Genomic DNA, 15,129 nt, shown 5'->3' with positions numbered 1-15,129 from the left:
TTGCGCAAAGAGTTTTTCTAACTGCCCCGGTTTTGATTTTACGAGCCTTCAAAGAACTGCTACGCTAATGCTGCTGCGCTGCTGCCGTCTCAAGATGGCCGCTTAAAAGCAGGAAGCACCAGCGTGACCACACAATGCAGAGAAGGTAGGTACTGTGCGGGTAAAGATATGTTGACTGGGTGATGGCAGGAAGCACCAGCGTGTATGGGTGAGAGACAGAAGCCCCACCTTGACCCCAGGATGCAGGGAAGGTGGGTAATGTGAAGGTAAAGATATGTTGAATGGGTAAAGGCAGGAAACACCAGCAAAAGTCGTTCCCGTCAATCACTGCTTGCAGCTTTAATTATTCACAGTTGTTACAGATTGAGTACAAACAAATGTGTTATAAATTGCAATGAAATGAAAAGGAGTAGGATTAATTCAACTCTTCTTCTTCCTACTGCTTTTCGGACACATTATAATGAGAAACTGGAAATATGTGATGCGTCATATTCTAATTTGATGCATGTTTGAAATAAACTAACACTATAACCATAACCAGGAACAGTGTGTTTTCAACCGGAGAGCCTATCCCTGTGTCGCTCACTTTTACCACATGGTCTTTTATTAGCAAGTATATTAGCATCGGAGCCAATGTTTGGATTACTTCTGATGTGGTAATTGTTACAATAGGACAGACATAGCATGAGCTTCACACCGGCACACAGCTCTGTAGAGCCACCATAATTCTAAAGTGCTTGCAGTGGTAGAAAAAGTAGCTGGATGCTGACCACTACTTCAATGCTTCAAAAGAGGCTGCTGCCATCTAGTGGTATTTCTAAAAAACAACATAAGGAGGTTGCTGACAGACCTAGTTGTTAATATTCATGTTTTTTGACCCAGTGCTAATTAGAGATCTCGGCGGATATTTGCTTGTGTAGACCACGTATCTGGCAACTCCAGGAGACTGGGCTGTTAACTGAGTAGAAATGCAAATTGAAGCATTTGGAGCATACTTGCCAACCCTCCCGATTTTCCCGGGAGACTGACGAATTTCAGTGCCCCTCCCGAAAATCTCCTGGGGCAACCATTCTCCCGATTTCCATCCGGAAAAAAATATTGTTTAAGGCACACCTTTAGCGTCCTCTGTCACCTGAAACCTTCATCCCTTAATAGCTGCATACTGTCCAGGCGTCCGCTTTTCCTCCGTTTAAACAGCGGTTTAACAATGGTCTTTACATGACAAGAAATGCTTACACGTTGTATGATCTTTTAACTGGTTTAATGATAAAGTTAATTTCAAGCACACAATCAAGTGAATGCACGGCATACTTGCTAACAGCCATACATGTCACACTAACGGTGGCCGTATAAACAATTTTAACACTGTTACAAATATGCGCCACGCTGTGAACCCACACCAAACAAGAATGACAAACACATCCGCTCCGTAACACGACATAAACACAACAGAACAAAAACCCAGAACCCCTTGCAGCAGTAACTCTTCCGGGACGCTACAATGACATCTACGGATTTTGGAGCTAAGTGCAAAAATGCACACACAACAAGAACGAGACGAAGGAGAAGACGAATAAGAAGAAGAAATACGCTCGCGAGTTCCAAAATGATTGAAAATAATTGCATTTCATCCAGGACAGCTCGAAGGGGAAGGGGTTTGCTGCCTGCACCTCTACCCCGCCCCTCCAACCACACCCCCCCCATCTCCCCAAATCGGAGGTCTCAAGGTTGGCAAGTAGGATTCGGAGTAGTATGGTATTTTTATTTATGTAATGAATAAAAGATTTCACATAATACCTTGCTGCTGGAACATGAGCATGGTTTGCGGGGAGGTGTGGACAGGAAGTGAGTGGGTCCGCTGCACAGAACTTCGACTTTGACTTGGCATGCTGTTACTGCCCCCTGGGTTGGCAAACCACAGACTCTAAAAGAGGGATACATTCACAAATAAGGTAGGTAATTAATTCAGGTCATACACTAAACAAGACCCGTTGTAGCCACGATTCTAATGAAACCTGATGTGCGATACTGACTTGTCGACCCTGGCCTGCCAGCGAAGGGTTAGTGAGAGTGTGGCGAGGAGAGGCGCCCCCAATCCCACCAGGACTCAAAAGTCCTATACGCCCAGCCTGAAGTCCCCGAGGGGTTATCTGGAACTGCCTCTGGCCTCGTCTGCCCACACCTCCACTCACAGAGCCTGCTGTGGGGAGGGAGTTGGAACCGTAGGCCCAGCTGGAGTAAGAACAGACAACAAGACAAAAAAAATAAATTAACCAGTGTTGAACTGCTGGAATGGTGTCGTTTTCATAAAATGGAGATGTTATTGAGGGTGTGTCGTGTGCCCAGCTCACCCTTTCTGTCGGTACACGGGCATGTCCAGCATGGCTTTCCGGGGGACGAGGCGGAGCAGTTTATGGACCTGCTGTTTCCAGGATACCAGACGCTTCTTGTGCGTTTCTGTGAAAGCCTTACAAGAAGAAAGAACAATACCACTCTTTCATTCATTTTGGGGAAACCAAAACAATTTTTTGTTGCACTGCAAGTATGGCTGGGCGATATGGCCTTTTTTTAATATCTCGATATTTTTAGGCCATGCCACGATGCACGATATATATCTCGATATTTTTCCTAAGCCTTAAAATAACACTTGATGGATATAATCACAGCAGTATGATTCTGTGTCTACATTAAAACATTCTTGTTCATACTGAATTGATATATGCTCATTTTAAACTTTTATGCAGAGAGGGAAATCACAACTAAGTCAATTTACCAAAACTGTATTTATTAAACAGTTATTAAGCAGTGGCATCATGTCATTTCCAAAACAGAAAGTGCAAGATTGTAAAAAAAAAATTTAAAACAAGCTATTAGTCTACTTTTGTGCATGATGTCACGAAGATGACATATCAAAACAACACAAAATTAAAGTGTAGTTTTTGTACAGAATGCCACTACAATAGTTAAAAACAAATAAGGTGCACTTTTGTGCATGATGTCACACAACATATTTCAACAACTGTCTTATAAAAATGAGCTGTCTAATAGGTTCCTGCCAACGTTATCTCCTTCTATTTTTGACTTTTTTTTTTTATGCGGTGTTGATCTGGAAATAGTTGCTTCGGCATTTTGTTGGCTGTGGCATCGGCCGGAGATGTTGACATGCGGAGTTTCAAGCTCTCTTCTTTCTCTAGCGCATTGGTTCTCAACCTTTTTTCAGTGATGTACCCCCTGTGAACAGTTTTTTAATTCAAGTACCCCCTAATCACAGCAAAGCATTTTTGGTTGAAAAAAAGAGATAAAAAAGTAAAATACAGCACTATGTCATCAGTTTCTGATTTATTAAATTGTATAACAGTGCAAAAATATTGATCATTTGTATTGGTCTTTCTTGAACTATTTGGAAAAAAAGATATAAATATAACTAAAAACTTGTTGAAAAATAAACAATTGATTCAATTATAAATAAAGATTTCTACAGATAGAAGCAATCATCAACTTAAAAATCCCCTCTTTGGGGATTGCAATAGAGATCCATCTGGATTCATGAATTTAATTCTAAACATTTCTTCACAAAAAAAGAAATCTTTAACATCAGTATTTATAAAAGATGTCCACAAAAATCTAGCTGTCAAGACTGAATATTGCATTGTTGCATTTCTTTTCACAGTTTATGAACTTACAGTCATATTTTGTTGAAGTATTACAGTTTTGATCAAAATGATTCAACCCCCACACAATTTTGGTGTTTTAGCAAGTTGGACATTTATTCCGTATTTTGTTTATAGTCATATCAAATAAAGATGTGTCAAGTAGACAAATGCAACTTAAATTGTAACACTGTATTTTACAAAATATCAAAAAAGGACATTTTTCTTAATATCTCAGTGACAAAATGATTCAACCCCCTAGTTCCATGCATCTTTAGTACTTAGTAGAACACCCTTTGGCAGTAATGACATCCTTCAAAGGTGATACATAAGCGGACACAAACTTCTTGCAACCATCTACAGGTATTTTAGCCCATTCCTCTTGGGCAAAGGCCTCCAGTTCATTCATATTCTTGGGCTTGCGTGCTGCAAATGCCTTCTTCAACTCCCACCACAGCTTTTCTAGAGGATTTAGGTCTGGCCACTGTGAAGGCCACTCCAGAGTCTTCCAGCCCTTCTTCTGCAAGCACTCTGATGTTGATTTGGAGCTATGCTTGGGATCGTTGTCCTGTTGGAAGGTCCAACGTCTCCCAAGCCTCAGCTTGGTCACTGACTTCATGACATTTGCAGCTAATATATCCTGGTAGGAAATAGAATTCATAATGCCTTGAACGCGCTGGAGATTCTCGGTACCTGACGCAGAGAAACAGCCCCAGAGCATGATTGACCCCCCACCATGCTTAACAGTAGGAAAGGTGTTCTTCTCTTTGTTAGCTTCATTTTTTCTCCTCCAGACATAACGTTGATTCATAGGCCCAAAGAGTTCCAGCTTTGTCTCATCACTCCATAGAACAGTTTCCCAAAACCTTTGGAGTTTGTCCAGATGATTTTTGGCATACTGGAGTCTATTTTTCTCTGTGCCTGGTAGTCAGAAGTCGGGTGTGCCTGGGAGTTCTGGCATGGAGGCCTTCATCTCGTAGTGCGCGCCTTATTGTCAGGGACGAAACCTGCGTTCCCCCCTCTGCAATGTCCTGTTGTAGTTCCTCAGCTGTTACCCGGGGGTTTTTCACCACTGTACGCACACAGCATCCTCTTTCTACCACGCCCAGGTAGTGTTTCCACTGTGCCTTTAGCTTTAAACTTTTGAATTATGCTCGCAACTGTGTCTTTTGGAATGTGTAATGTCTTTGCTATTTTCTTATATCCATATCCTTTCTTATGAAGAGAAATTACCTCCTCTCTTGACTTCTTTGACAACTCCCTGGACTTCACCATGTTGCAAATACACCATTGACCATCTACAAGAAGCTGAGTGTCCCAGTCTTTTTCAATTGTTGCTCGTTATGGTTTTAATCACATCTACAGGTGTTTTCAACACCTGATTGAAAAGAATTCTGTTCTTAAGAGTTATGATCTTTAAGGGGTTGAATAATTTTGTCAATGAGATATTAAGAAAAATGCCCCTTTTTGGTATTTTGTAAAATGCAGTGTTACAATTTAAGTTGCATTTGTCTATTTGACACATCTTTATTTGATATGACTATAAACAAAATACGGAATAAATGTCCAACTTGCTAGAACACCAAAATTGTGTGGGGTTGAATAATTTTGATCACAACTGTATTCAATAAATATATTTATAGAGGATTTTTGAATTGTTGCTATTTTTCAATAAATATATTTATAAAGGACTTTTGAATTGTCGCTATTTTTAGAATACCCCCAGGGGTACTTGAAGTACAAGTAAAAGCGTACAAGTACTTTTCCCTACGGCATGTGGGTTTTCATGTGGGATATGATATTATGTTTGGCAGTGAACCTTTTGTCGCAAAATGTGCAACCAAAGGGTTTCTCTCCTGTTTGCGTCCGCTAGAGTCTAAAGGGTGACTTTTCAAATGATGCCACATTAGCAGTGCTGCTACTTTTTGTAGCAACGCTTTTGCCGCATAAATGTTGAACATTTTCCCGCTTGAAGCCAAACCACCGCCAGACGATGGATCCCATGCTGTTTTTCTTGCTAATTAATTCTTCCTCCATTTGTTACCAGATTCGCACCTTCTTTCTCTCGTATTACCACTCGCACCTGACCAGTAGCACCACAGCTAATATTACCATTTTGCTACCTCTCTATTCCGCGGGAGCGTGTGACGTTGCACACGTGACCGTATGTGACGTATGTAAGAAGGTGCGCTTGGTTTAAGTCTCTGTGATAAGAAGAGACAAGAAAGTGTAATGCCCGCACCTAAAAGCAACTGCGTGAGACCGTATACACGAACATAACGATATAGTCATTTTCTATATCGCACAGAGACAAACCCGCAATATATCGCCCAGCCCTAACTGCAAGTTACATTGTTCCTTCTCACCTCGTGTGTTAGACACTTCTCAATGAGCTGGAGGTAACAGCTGATATTCTCCTCGTCTGGCCGGGACACGAGCAGCTGCGTGCACACTGTAAAAAAGATGTTGGGCGTGCCAGTTCAAGTGGAATGAGCAAAGAACAATGACAAGGGTATTTCATAACTAATGTATTATAAAACGTATTCAACTCAAGGAAGCACGAAACACCCTGCTATCACTTCCTGGGAAATTAATGACAATGTACCTGGGAGAAAAGCAAAACAGTTACTGTGTTACACTAATGTGATGGAAATAAATTAATCACAGCCTAAAGCTTGGGATAGACATACCTTTTATGAAGTATAGAATAGGAGAGGCTCCATTATTGAAAGGGACATGAGATGCAGCGCAATATTCAACAGAATTTCACACGGCGAGATAGAAATTTGACGAACAAGAACTATCAGTCATGTGCTATACTGCAGAGATCAGGAAAGGGGGCCAAATCAGCATCTTATTTCAAAGGCTCGGATGGAGTTGCCATGGTGACGCTTACTGCATAATTTGTATTGAGTGAGACAAGGACACAGAGCTGACACCTCAAGGATAGTAAAGACCATGACTGGCGCTGTCATTATTTTTAGCTCCCTTAAAGAGGCAAGATACAAACCCCGTTTCCATATGAGTTGGGAAATTGTGTTAGATGTAAATATAAATGGAATAAAATGATTTGCAAATCCTTTTCAACCCATATTCAGTTGAATATGCTACAAAGACAACATATTAGATGTTCAATCTGATTAACATGTTTTTTTTGTGCAAATAATCATTAACTTTAGAATTTGATGCCAGCAACACGTGACAATGAAGTTGGGAAAGGTGGCAATAAATACTGATAAAGTTGAGGAATTCTCGTCAAACACTTATTTGGAACATCCCACAGGTGTGCAGACTAATTGGGAACAGGTGGGTGCCATGCTTGGGTATAAAAACAGCTTCCCAAAAAATGCTCAGTCCTTCACAAGAAAGGATGGAGCGAGGTACACCCCTTTGTCCACAACTGCATGAGCAAATAGTCAAACAGTTTAGGAACAACGTTACTAAAAGTGCAATTGCAAGAAATTTAGAGGTTTCAACATTTACGGTCCATAATATCATCATAAGGTTCGGAAAATCAGGAGAAATCACTCCTTGTAAGCGGCATGGCCGGAAAATAACATTGAATGACCGTGACCTTCGATCCATCAGACGGCACTGTATCAAAAACCGACATCAATCTCTAAAGGATATCACCACATGGGCTCAGGAATACTTCAGAAAACCACTGTCACTAAATACAGTTTGTCGCTACATCTCTAAGTGCAAGTTAAAGCTCTACTATGCAAAGCCAAAGCCATTTATCTACAACATCCAGAAACGCCGCCAGCTTCTCTGGGCCCGAGATCATTTAAAATGGACTGATGCAAAATGGAAAAGTGTTCTGTGGTCAGACGAGTCCACATTTCAAATTGTGTTTGGAAATATTCGACATTGTGTCATTCGGACCAAAGGGGAAGCGAACCATCCAGACTGTTATCGACGCAAAGTTCAAAAGTCAGCATCTGTGATGGTATGGGGGTGCATTGGTGCCCAAGGCATGGGTAACTTACACTTATGTGAAGGCACCATTGATGCAGTATAGCTCGGTTGGTAGAGCGGCCGTGCCAGCAACTTGAGGGTTGCAAGTTTGATCCCCGCTTCCACCATCCCAGTCCCTGCGGTTGTGTCCTTGGGCAAGACACTTTACCCACCTGCTCCCAGTGCCACCCCCACTGGTTTAAATGTAACTTAGATATTGGGTTTCACAATGTAAAAGCGCTTTGAGTCACTTGAGAAAAGCGCAATATAAATATAATTCACTTCACTTCACAATGCTGAAAGGTACATACAGGTTTTGGAACAACATAAGCTGCCATCTAAGCACCGACTTTTTCATGAACGCCCATGCTTATTTCAGCAAGACAATGCCAGGCCACATTTAGCATGGGTTACAACAGCGTGGCTTCGTTAAAAAAAAGAGTGCTGGTACTTTCCAGGCCCGCCTGCAGTCCAGACTTGTCTCCCATTGAAAATGTGTGGCGCATTATGAAGCGTAAAGTACAACAGCGGAGACCCCGCACTGTTGAACGACTGAAGCTCTACATAAAACAAGAATGGGAAAGAATTCCACTTCCAAAGCTTCAACAATTAGTTTCCTCAGTTCCCAAACGTTTATTGAGTGTTGTTAAATGAAAAGGTGATGTAACAAAGTGGTGAACATGCCCTTTCCCAACTACTTTGGCACATGTTGCAGCCATGAAACTCTAACTTAATTATTATTTGCAAAAAAAAAATTAAGTTTATGAGTTTGAACATCAAATATCTTGTCTTTGTAGTGCATTCAACTGAATATGGGTTGAAAAGGATTTGCAAATCATTGTATTCCGTTTATATTTACATCTAACACAATTTCCCAACTCATATGGAAACGAGGTTTGTATTATGCATTTGTATTATTAGGGTCTGCGTGGCTCAGAAAGTAGAGCCGCTGTCCAGAAACCAATATAACATACATCCATTCCATTTTCTATCACTTATTACCTTCTGGGTTGCTGGAGCCTATCTCAGCTACAATCGGGCGAAAGGCGGTGTCACACTGGTATATGAATGTAAATTAATGCCTGGTGGTGGTGTCAAACGTAAGGATCAGGCCCGCGAACAGGTTTTATCCGGCTCGCGGGATGAGTTTGCAAATTTTGGAATGAAAGAAACAGCTGTTCTAAATGTGTCCACTGGATGTCGCGATAGTAATTCTTTGTATCTTTGTAGATGATGCTACATATGTACAAAATTAACCACATGAAGTTTAGGGATGATGTTCGAAAACCAGTTCTCCCGATTGTTCGATAAGAAAGGAACCGATTCCATGGATTCGAATCCTTTTTTGAAAAACGGTTTCCGTTATCGAAGACACTATAGTAAAGAAAAATATTTGGTTCTTTATTCGAATCCCGTGTCACAGGAAATGACGTAGCTCAGTCATTCGGCGGCGGATACAGAAGCAGCAACAACAATGGACCGGAAAAAAACGCTCCAAGGCATGGCTTCACTTTACTAAGAAATACACAGAGGAAACGGCTATCTGCAATTATTGCCAGGCTTTGCGTTCCTGTAAGGGTAGCGGTACGACAAACATGTTCAGGCCGTACATAACCTGAAGGTTAGAGAAACGTGTCGTGGAGAAGCAGGGACAGAGATGACGAAGCACGCCCCTCTTTGTCTGCTTCAACCTGCAGTCCCAGTGATAGTGCCGGTGAGTAACTAACGTTAACTGTTGCCGGTTAATTTCCATATCTGCTCACTTTTAGCCTTCCGGCTAAAATAACGTTACCTCTTATGTCAACCAGGACTGCAGTAATGTTAGGTAGACTAACATTACCTTAGCATAGTCGGTGGATAACGGTATCGTTAACGTTACCCTTTTTGTAAGTGTCTGATAACGTTAACCGTATCTTGTAGCCAGAGTTTACAGCTCTGTCTAATAAAGTAGTGCTTGCAAGATGTGAATTAAGATAATGTTAACGTTTTCTTATTTTAGACGATGACATTCATGACAGCCAGAGTGACCAGGGCAGTGTTTGCTCTGTAGCATAGAGCGTTAACCCATTTACCGTAGCGAGGTAAGTGAGGAGGAGAGTAACAACATTACTCGCAAGCTCACGAGAATGATGGCAAAAAATCTCCTCACCTTCAACTTGGTGAACACAGACGAACACAAGTAGGTTAATAATTGTATTTTGCTGACATGTAATTGAGCAAAAAGAAAACCCCATTACTCTGAGATTTTTTTCAAATGTAAATAATATAATAATAATAAACAATACAAATTCATGCACATATTTTTCTTAAGTGGCCCACTTAAAGGGGCACTATCAGTCAATATTTATTTATTTAATTTTATTTTTTGGGGGGTAACAACAGTCAACATTTATTTTTATTTTTTTCCTTAAAAAATTAAAGTGAGCTTTTCTTGATCCAAGTATTGTGCGTATTTTTCCATATATAACAACCTACCGGGAATCGATAAGAGAATCGATAAGGATTCGGTTCGATAAAAGGATTCGATAATGGCATCGAAATCGATAATCTCTTAACAAACGTCATTCCTATTGATATTAGTACATCAGTCACGGAAAATTATAAACTACATAAATAATAGAGATGTCCGATTATGGCTTTTTTGCCAATATCCGATATTCCGATGTTGTCCAACTCTTAATTACCGATACCAATATCAACCGCTACCGATATATACGGTCGTGGAATTAACACATTATTATGCCTCATTTTGTTGTGATGCCCCGCTGGATGCATTAAACAATGTAACAAGGTTTTCCAATACAAATCAACTCATGTTATGGTAAAAAATGCCAACGTGGCACTGCCATATTTATTATTGCAGTCACAAAGTGCATTATTGTTTTTTAACATGCCTCAAAACAGCAGCTTGGAATTTGGGACATGCTCTCCTTGGCGTAAGGAGTTTGAGGTGGGCGGGGTTGAGGTGGAGGTGGGCGGAGGTGAGGTGGAGGGGTAAGGGGTAGCGGGGGTGTATATTGTAGCGTCCCGGAAGAGTTAATGCTGCAAGGGGTTCCGGGTATTTGTTCTCTTCTGTTTATGTTGTGTTACGGTGCGGAGGTTCTCCCGAAAAGTGTTTGTCATTCTTGTTTGGTGTGGGTTCACAGTGTGATGCAGTGTTTAACAGATTAAAGTTGTTTATACGGCCACCCTCAGTGTGACCTGTATAGCTGTAGACCAAGTATGCCTTGTATTCACATGTGTGCGTGAAAAACCGGAGATATTATGTGATTGGGCCGGCACGCAAAGGCAGTGCCTTTAAGGTTTATTGGCGCTCTGTTCTTCTCCGTATGTCCGTGTACAATTCAGCGATTTAAAAATTCATAAATTTTACATTTATTAAAACCGATACCGATAACCTTGAAACCGATAGTGATCATTTCTGATATCATATTTTTCAGCATTTATCGGCCGATATTATCGGACATCTCTAATAAATAACATACAATATTCTGATTTTGATATAATTTTTCAATCTGAATAGATCGAACATTAACACCAAAGAGTTGACTTCTGAACATTATAATAATAATAATAATGGATTAGATTTATATCGCGCTTTTCTATTGTTAGATACTCAAAGCGCTCACAGAGAAGTGGGAACCCATCATTCATTCACACCTGGTGGTGGTAAGCTACATCTGTAGCCACAGCTGCCCTGGGGTAGACTGACGGAAGCGTGGCTGCCAGTTTGCGCCTACGGCCCCTCAGACCACCACCAATCATTCATTCATCATTCATTCACCAGTGTGAGCGGCACCGGGGGCAAGGGTGAAGTGTCCTGCCCAAGGACACAACGGCAGCGATTTGGATGTCAATAGGTGGGAAGCGAACCTGCAACCCTCAGGTTTCTGGCACGGCCGCTCTACCCACTACGCCATGCCGGCCTCTTCATTTACTCAGAAAATATAAATAACGACAAATAAAGTATATATACTATTGACTGCAACAGGTAGTTGTAAAATTTAAACCCACAACATTATGATTTGTACAATTTCAGAATGTGCTTGTTCTACTTCTAAACAAAGAAAACAATCTGAGGTTGTCTTTATTTTTAAGTTATTGAGCCGTGAGCTTACCAGTCCGGCCCACTTGGGAGTAGAATGTTCTCCATGTGAGAAACTAAAATGAGTTTGACACCCATGCCATAGGCTCTACCCATTTGTGGCTACAAATGTAGCTTACCACTTTCAACGTGTGAATATGGAGTACATGAATGATGGGTTCTTAGCTCTCACTGTAAAATTCCCTGTGTGTCTAAAAAGCACTATATCCATTTAATCTATTATTATCATTCATCATTATACCAAATGTGTTTCATTGTACATATTGAGAATCAGGGGTTCACGGTGGAAGAGGGGTTATTGCATCTGCCTCACAATACGAAGTTCCTGCAGTCCTGGGTTCAAATCCAGGCTCGGGATCTTTCTGTGTGGAGTTTGCATGTTCTCCCCGTGAATGCGTGGGTTCCCTCCGGGTACTCCGGCTTCCTACCCACTTCCAAAGACATGCACCTGGGGATAGGTTGATTGGCAACACTAAATTGGCCCTAGTGTTTGAATGTGAGTGTGAATGTTGTCTGTCTATCTGTGTTGGCCCTGCGATGAGGTGGCGACTTGTCCAGGGTGTACCCCGCCTTCCGCCCGATTGTAGCTGAGATAGGCGCCAGCACCCCCCCGCGACCCCAAAAGGGAATAAGCGGTAGGAAATGGATGGATGGAAATTGAGAATCAACAAGAGGTGGCACTTACCCTTGCCCATGACCCGGGTGAACTGTCCGGCAATGTCGCCATCTGGGATGGGTGTCGCCGATGAGTCTCCATCACAGGGAGGCGTGTTTTGGGAATGGAAGCCCTCCGGAGCCACTTCTTTATCCGCCGCCGACTTTGTGGCTTCTGAAGGAGAACTGAGCGGGTCCTGGGGGGTCTGTGTTGCGCTCTGTGTGCTATACGCTTTGATGGGGGTGATGATGATTTGCTGCAACTCCTGCAGGGCGTTACGCAGGTTTCCTCCTTCTAAAATGTCCTGTAAAATATCTGGAGGTTAGTCTGCCATAACGGTCCAAGATAAATATGTACAACCCAAGCAGCAATAGCCCTTGCCAACAAGCAAGGGATTTCCTTGCACCAAATTATGTGTCACATGATTGCTACTTAGTGAACAGTGTGGTTCTTGTATTATTTTTTTAATTAGGGAAAGTGTGACTTACCTTTTCCAGAGACTTGAGCACACTCTGCCTCTCACGCAGTTTTTGGATGCTCAAGGCAATTTTATGGCGTGCTCCCTTCGTGACGTTCTTAAAGGAAATTGATACCAAGAGTTTATAAAAAGCAAATGTAGTTTCTTGTGTGAACATTTATACATTTTTACATAATTTCATTAAAGCCAAGGGACAACGACCAAATCAAGCGACTGTAATGGTGTGATGGGCTCTCTACGACTGATGGGTGAGTCGTTTAATTTCACGCCTCATTTACAGGTGATGTATTGTCAAGTTTAAAGACCATGGTGTTTACCATAAATGAGAAAAAGAGGAATCGAGTGGAACCTAAAGGTCAAACACATTCCCTTCAAGTCAGTTCTGCTTAAATTTTGAAACAGGTTAGCCAAGAGGAAATAATGGAGGTAGTAAATAATCGTTTCCGGGGTCAAACTGTCACCATTGTAAAAACCCCGTTTCCATATGAGTTGGGAAATTGTGTTAGATGTAAATATAAACGGAATACAATGATTTGCAAATAATTTTCAACCCATATTCAGTTGAATGCACTACAAAAACAAAATATTTGATGTTCAAACTCATAAACTTTGCAAATAATAATTAACTTAGAATTTCATGGCTGCAACAAGTGCCAAAGTAGTTGGGAAAGGGCATGTTCACCACTGTGTTACATCACCTTTTTCTTTTAACAACACTCAATAAACATTTGGGAACTGAGGAAACTAATTGTTGAAGCTTTGAAAGTGGAATTCTTTCCCATTCTTGTTTTATCTAGAGTTTCAATCGTTCAACAGTCCGGGGTCTCCGCTGTTGTATTTTACGCTTCATAATGCGCCACACATTTTCGATGGGAGACAGGACTGGACTGTTGGCGGGCCAGGAAAGTACCTGCATTCTTTTTTTACAAAGCCACATTGTTGTAACACGTACTGAATGTGGCTTGGCATTGTCTTGTTGAAATAAGCAGGGGCGTCCATGAAAAAGACGGCGCTTGGATGGCAGTATAAGTTGTTCCAAAACCTGTATGTACCTTTCAGCATTATTGGTGCCTTCACAGATGTGTAAATTACCCATGCCTTGGGCACTAATGCACCTCCATACCATGACAGACGGTGGCTTTTGAACTTTGCGTTGATAACAGTCTGGATGGTTTGCTTCCCCTTTGGTCGAATATTTCCAAAAACAATTTGAAATGTCGACTCGTCAGATCACAGAACACTTTTTGTATATACGTAATTAATTAATACAATATGTAAACTCAAATATGTATAGGCTATATACAGAGGTGGGTAGTTACGCGCTACATTTACTCCGTTACATTTACTTGAGTAACTTTTGGGATAAATTGTACTTCTAGGAATAGTTTTTATGCAACATACTTTTACTTTTACTTGAGTATATTTATAGAGAAGAAATGCTACTTTTACTCCGCTCCATTTATCTACATTCGGCTCGCTACTCGCTACTTTTGTTTATTGATCTGATAATGTTTGTTTTGGTTTATGACAGAGCTTCAACGTAGGATACGCGTGCATGCGTTTCACCAATCACATGCAGTCACTGGTGACGTTGGACCAATCAAACAGAGCCAGGCGGTCACATGACCCGACTTAAACAAGTTGAAAAACTTATTCGGGTGTTACCATTTAGTGGTCAATTGTGCGGAATGTGTATTGTACTGTGCAATCTACTAATACAAGTTTCAGTCAATCAATCAAAAGTGTAAAGGAAAAAAGACACTTTTTATTTCAACCGTACTTCCCATCAAAAGCCTAAAGACTGATCGCACAGTTCCTGTCTTCACAATAAAAGTGCCGCTCCATCGCACCTGCGCTAACAAAATAAGAGTCTCAGAAAGCCAGCGCAAACACGCTAGCAAGCTACGGAGTTTGCCGCCAATGTATTTCTTGTAAAGTGTATAAAAACGAATGTGGAAGCTGGACAAATAAGATGCCAAAAACCAACGACTTTCATGTGGTATTAGACAGAAAAGAGGAACTTTTTTTCCCCTCCATTTGAAAATGTGGACGTCTGATTCCAATCAATGCAAGTCATCAGAATCAGGTAATACACCAACTTATATTCTTGTCTTCATGAAAGATAGGAATCTATGTGGAAAACATGCATGTATATTCATTAAAACACCTTTAACATGTCAACAAAAACGGCAAAATAAAAAAATATAAATTATATATATATATATATATATATATATAAATGATATGTATGTGTATGTATATGTATATATGAGGTAGATCACCT

The 15,129-nt window shown here is 41.0% G+C and overlaps 1 protein-coding gene across 1 annotated transcript in view; it reads right to left on the bottom strand.

Annotated features, from left to right (window-relative positions):
* LOC133537154 (protein Smaug homolog 2) overlaps nucleotides 1–15,129 on the bottom strand; it is a 64,483-nt gene that overhangs the window by 20,282 nt on the left and 29,072 nt on the right. Inside the window, exons 6-11 of the mRNA XM_061878054.1 lie at nucleotides 12,856–12,942; nucleotides 12,398–12,671; nucleotides 6,017–6,102; nucleotides 2,352–2,467; nucleotides 2,034–2,232; nucleotides 1,798–1,924 (exon numbers count right to left, since the gene is read on the bottom strand). Of these exons, the coding sequence (XP_061734038.1) occupies nucleotides 1,798–1,924; nucleotides 2,034–2,232; nucleotides 2,352–2,467; nucleotides 6,017–6,102; nucleotides 12,398–12,671; nucleotides 12,856–12,942 (889 nt within the window). The remainder of the gene's footprint in view (nucleotides 1–1,797; nucleotides 1,925–2,033; nucleotides 2,233–2,351; nucleotides 2,468–6,016; nucleotides 6,103–12,397; nucleotides 12,672–12,855; nucleotides 12,943–15,129) is intronic.

Source organism: Nerophis ophidion, linkage group LG18, assembly GCF_033978795.1.
Source record: "Nerophis ophidion isolate RoL-2023_Sa linkage group LG18, RoL_Noph_v1.0, whole genome shotgun sequence".
NCBI classification, from domain to species: domain Eukaryota; kingdom Metazoa; phylum Chordata; class Actinopteri; order Syngnathiformes; family Syngnathidae; genus Nerophis; species Nerophis ophidion.
The sequence above is the reverse complement of the archived record's forward strand: the minus strand, read 5'-3'. Positions and strand labels throughout refer to the sequence as shown.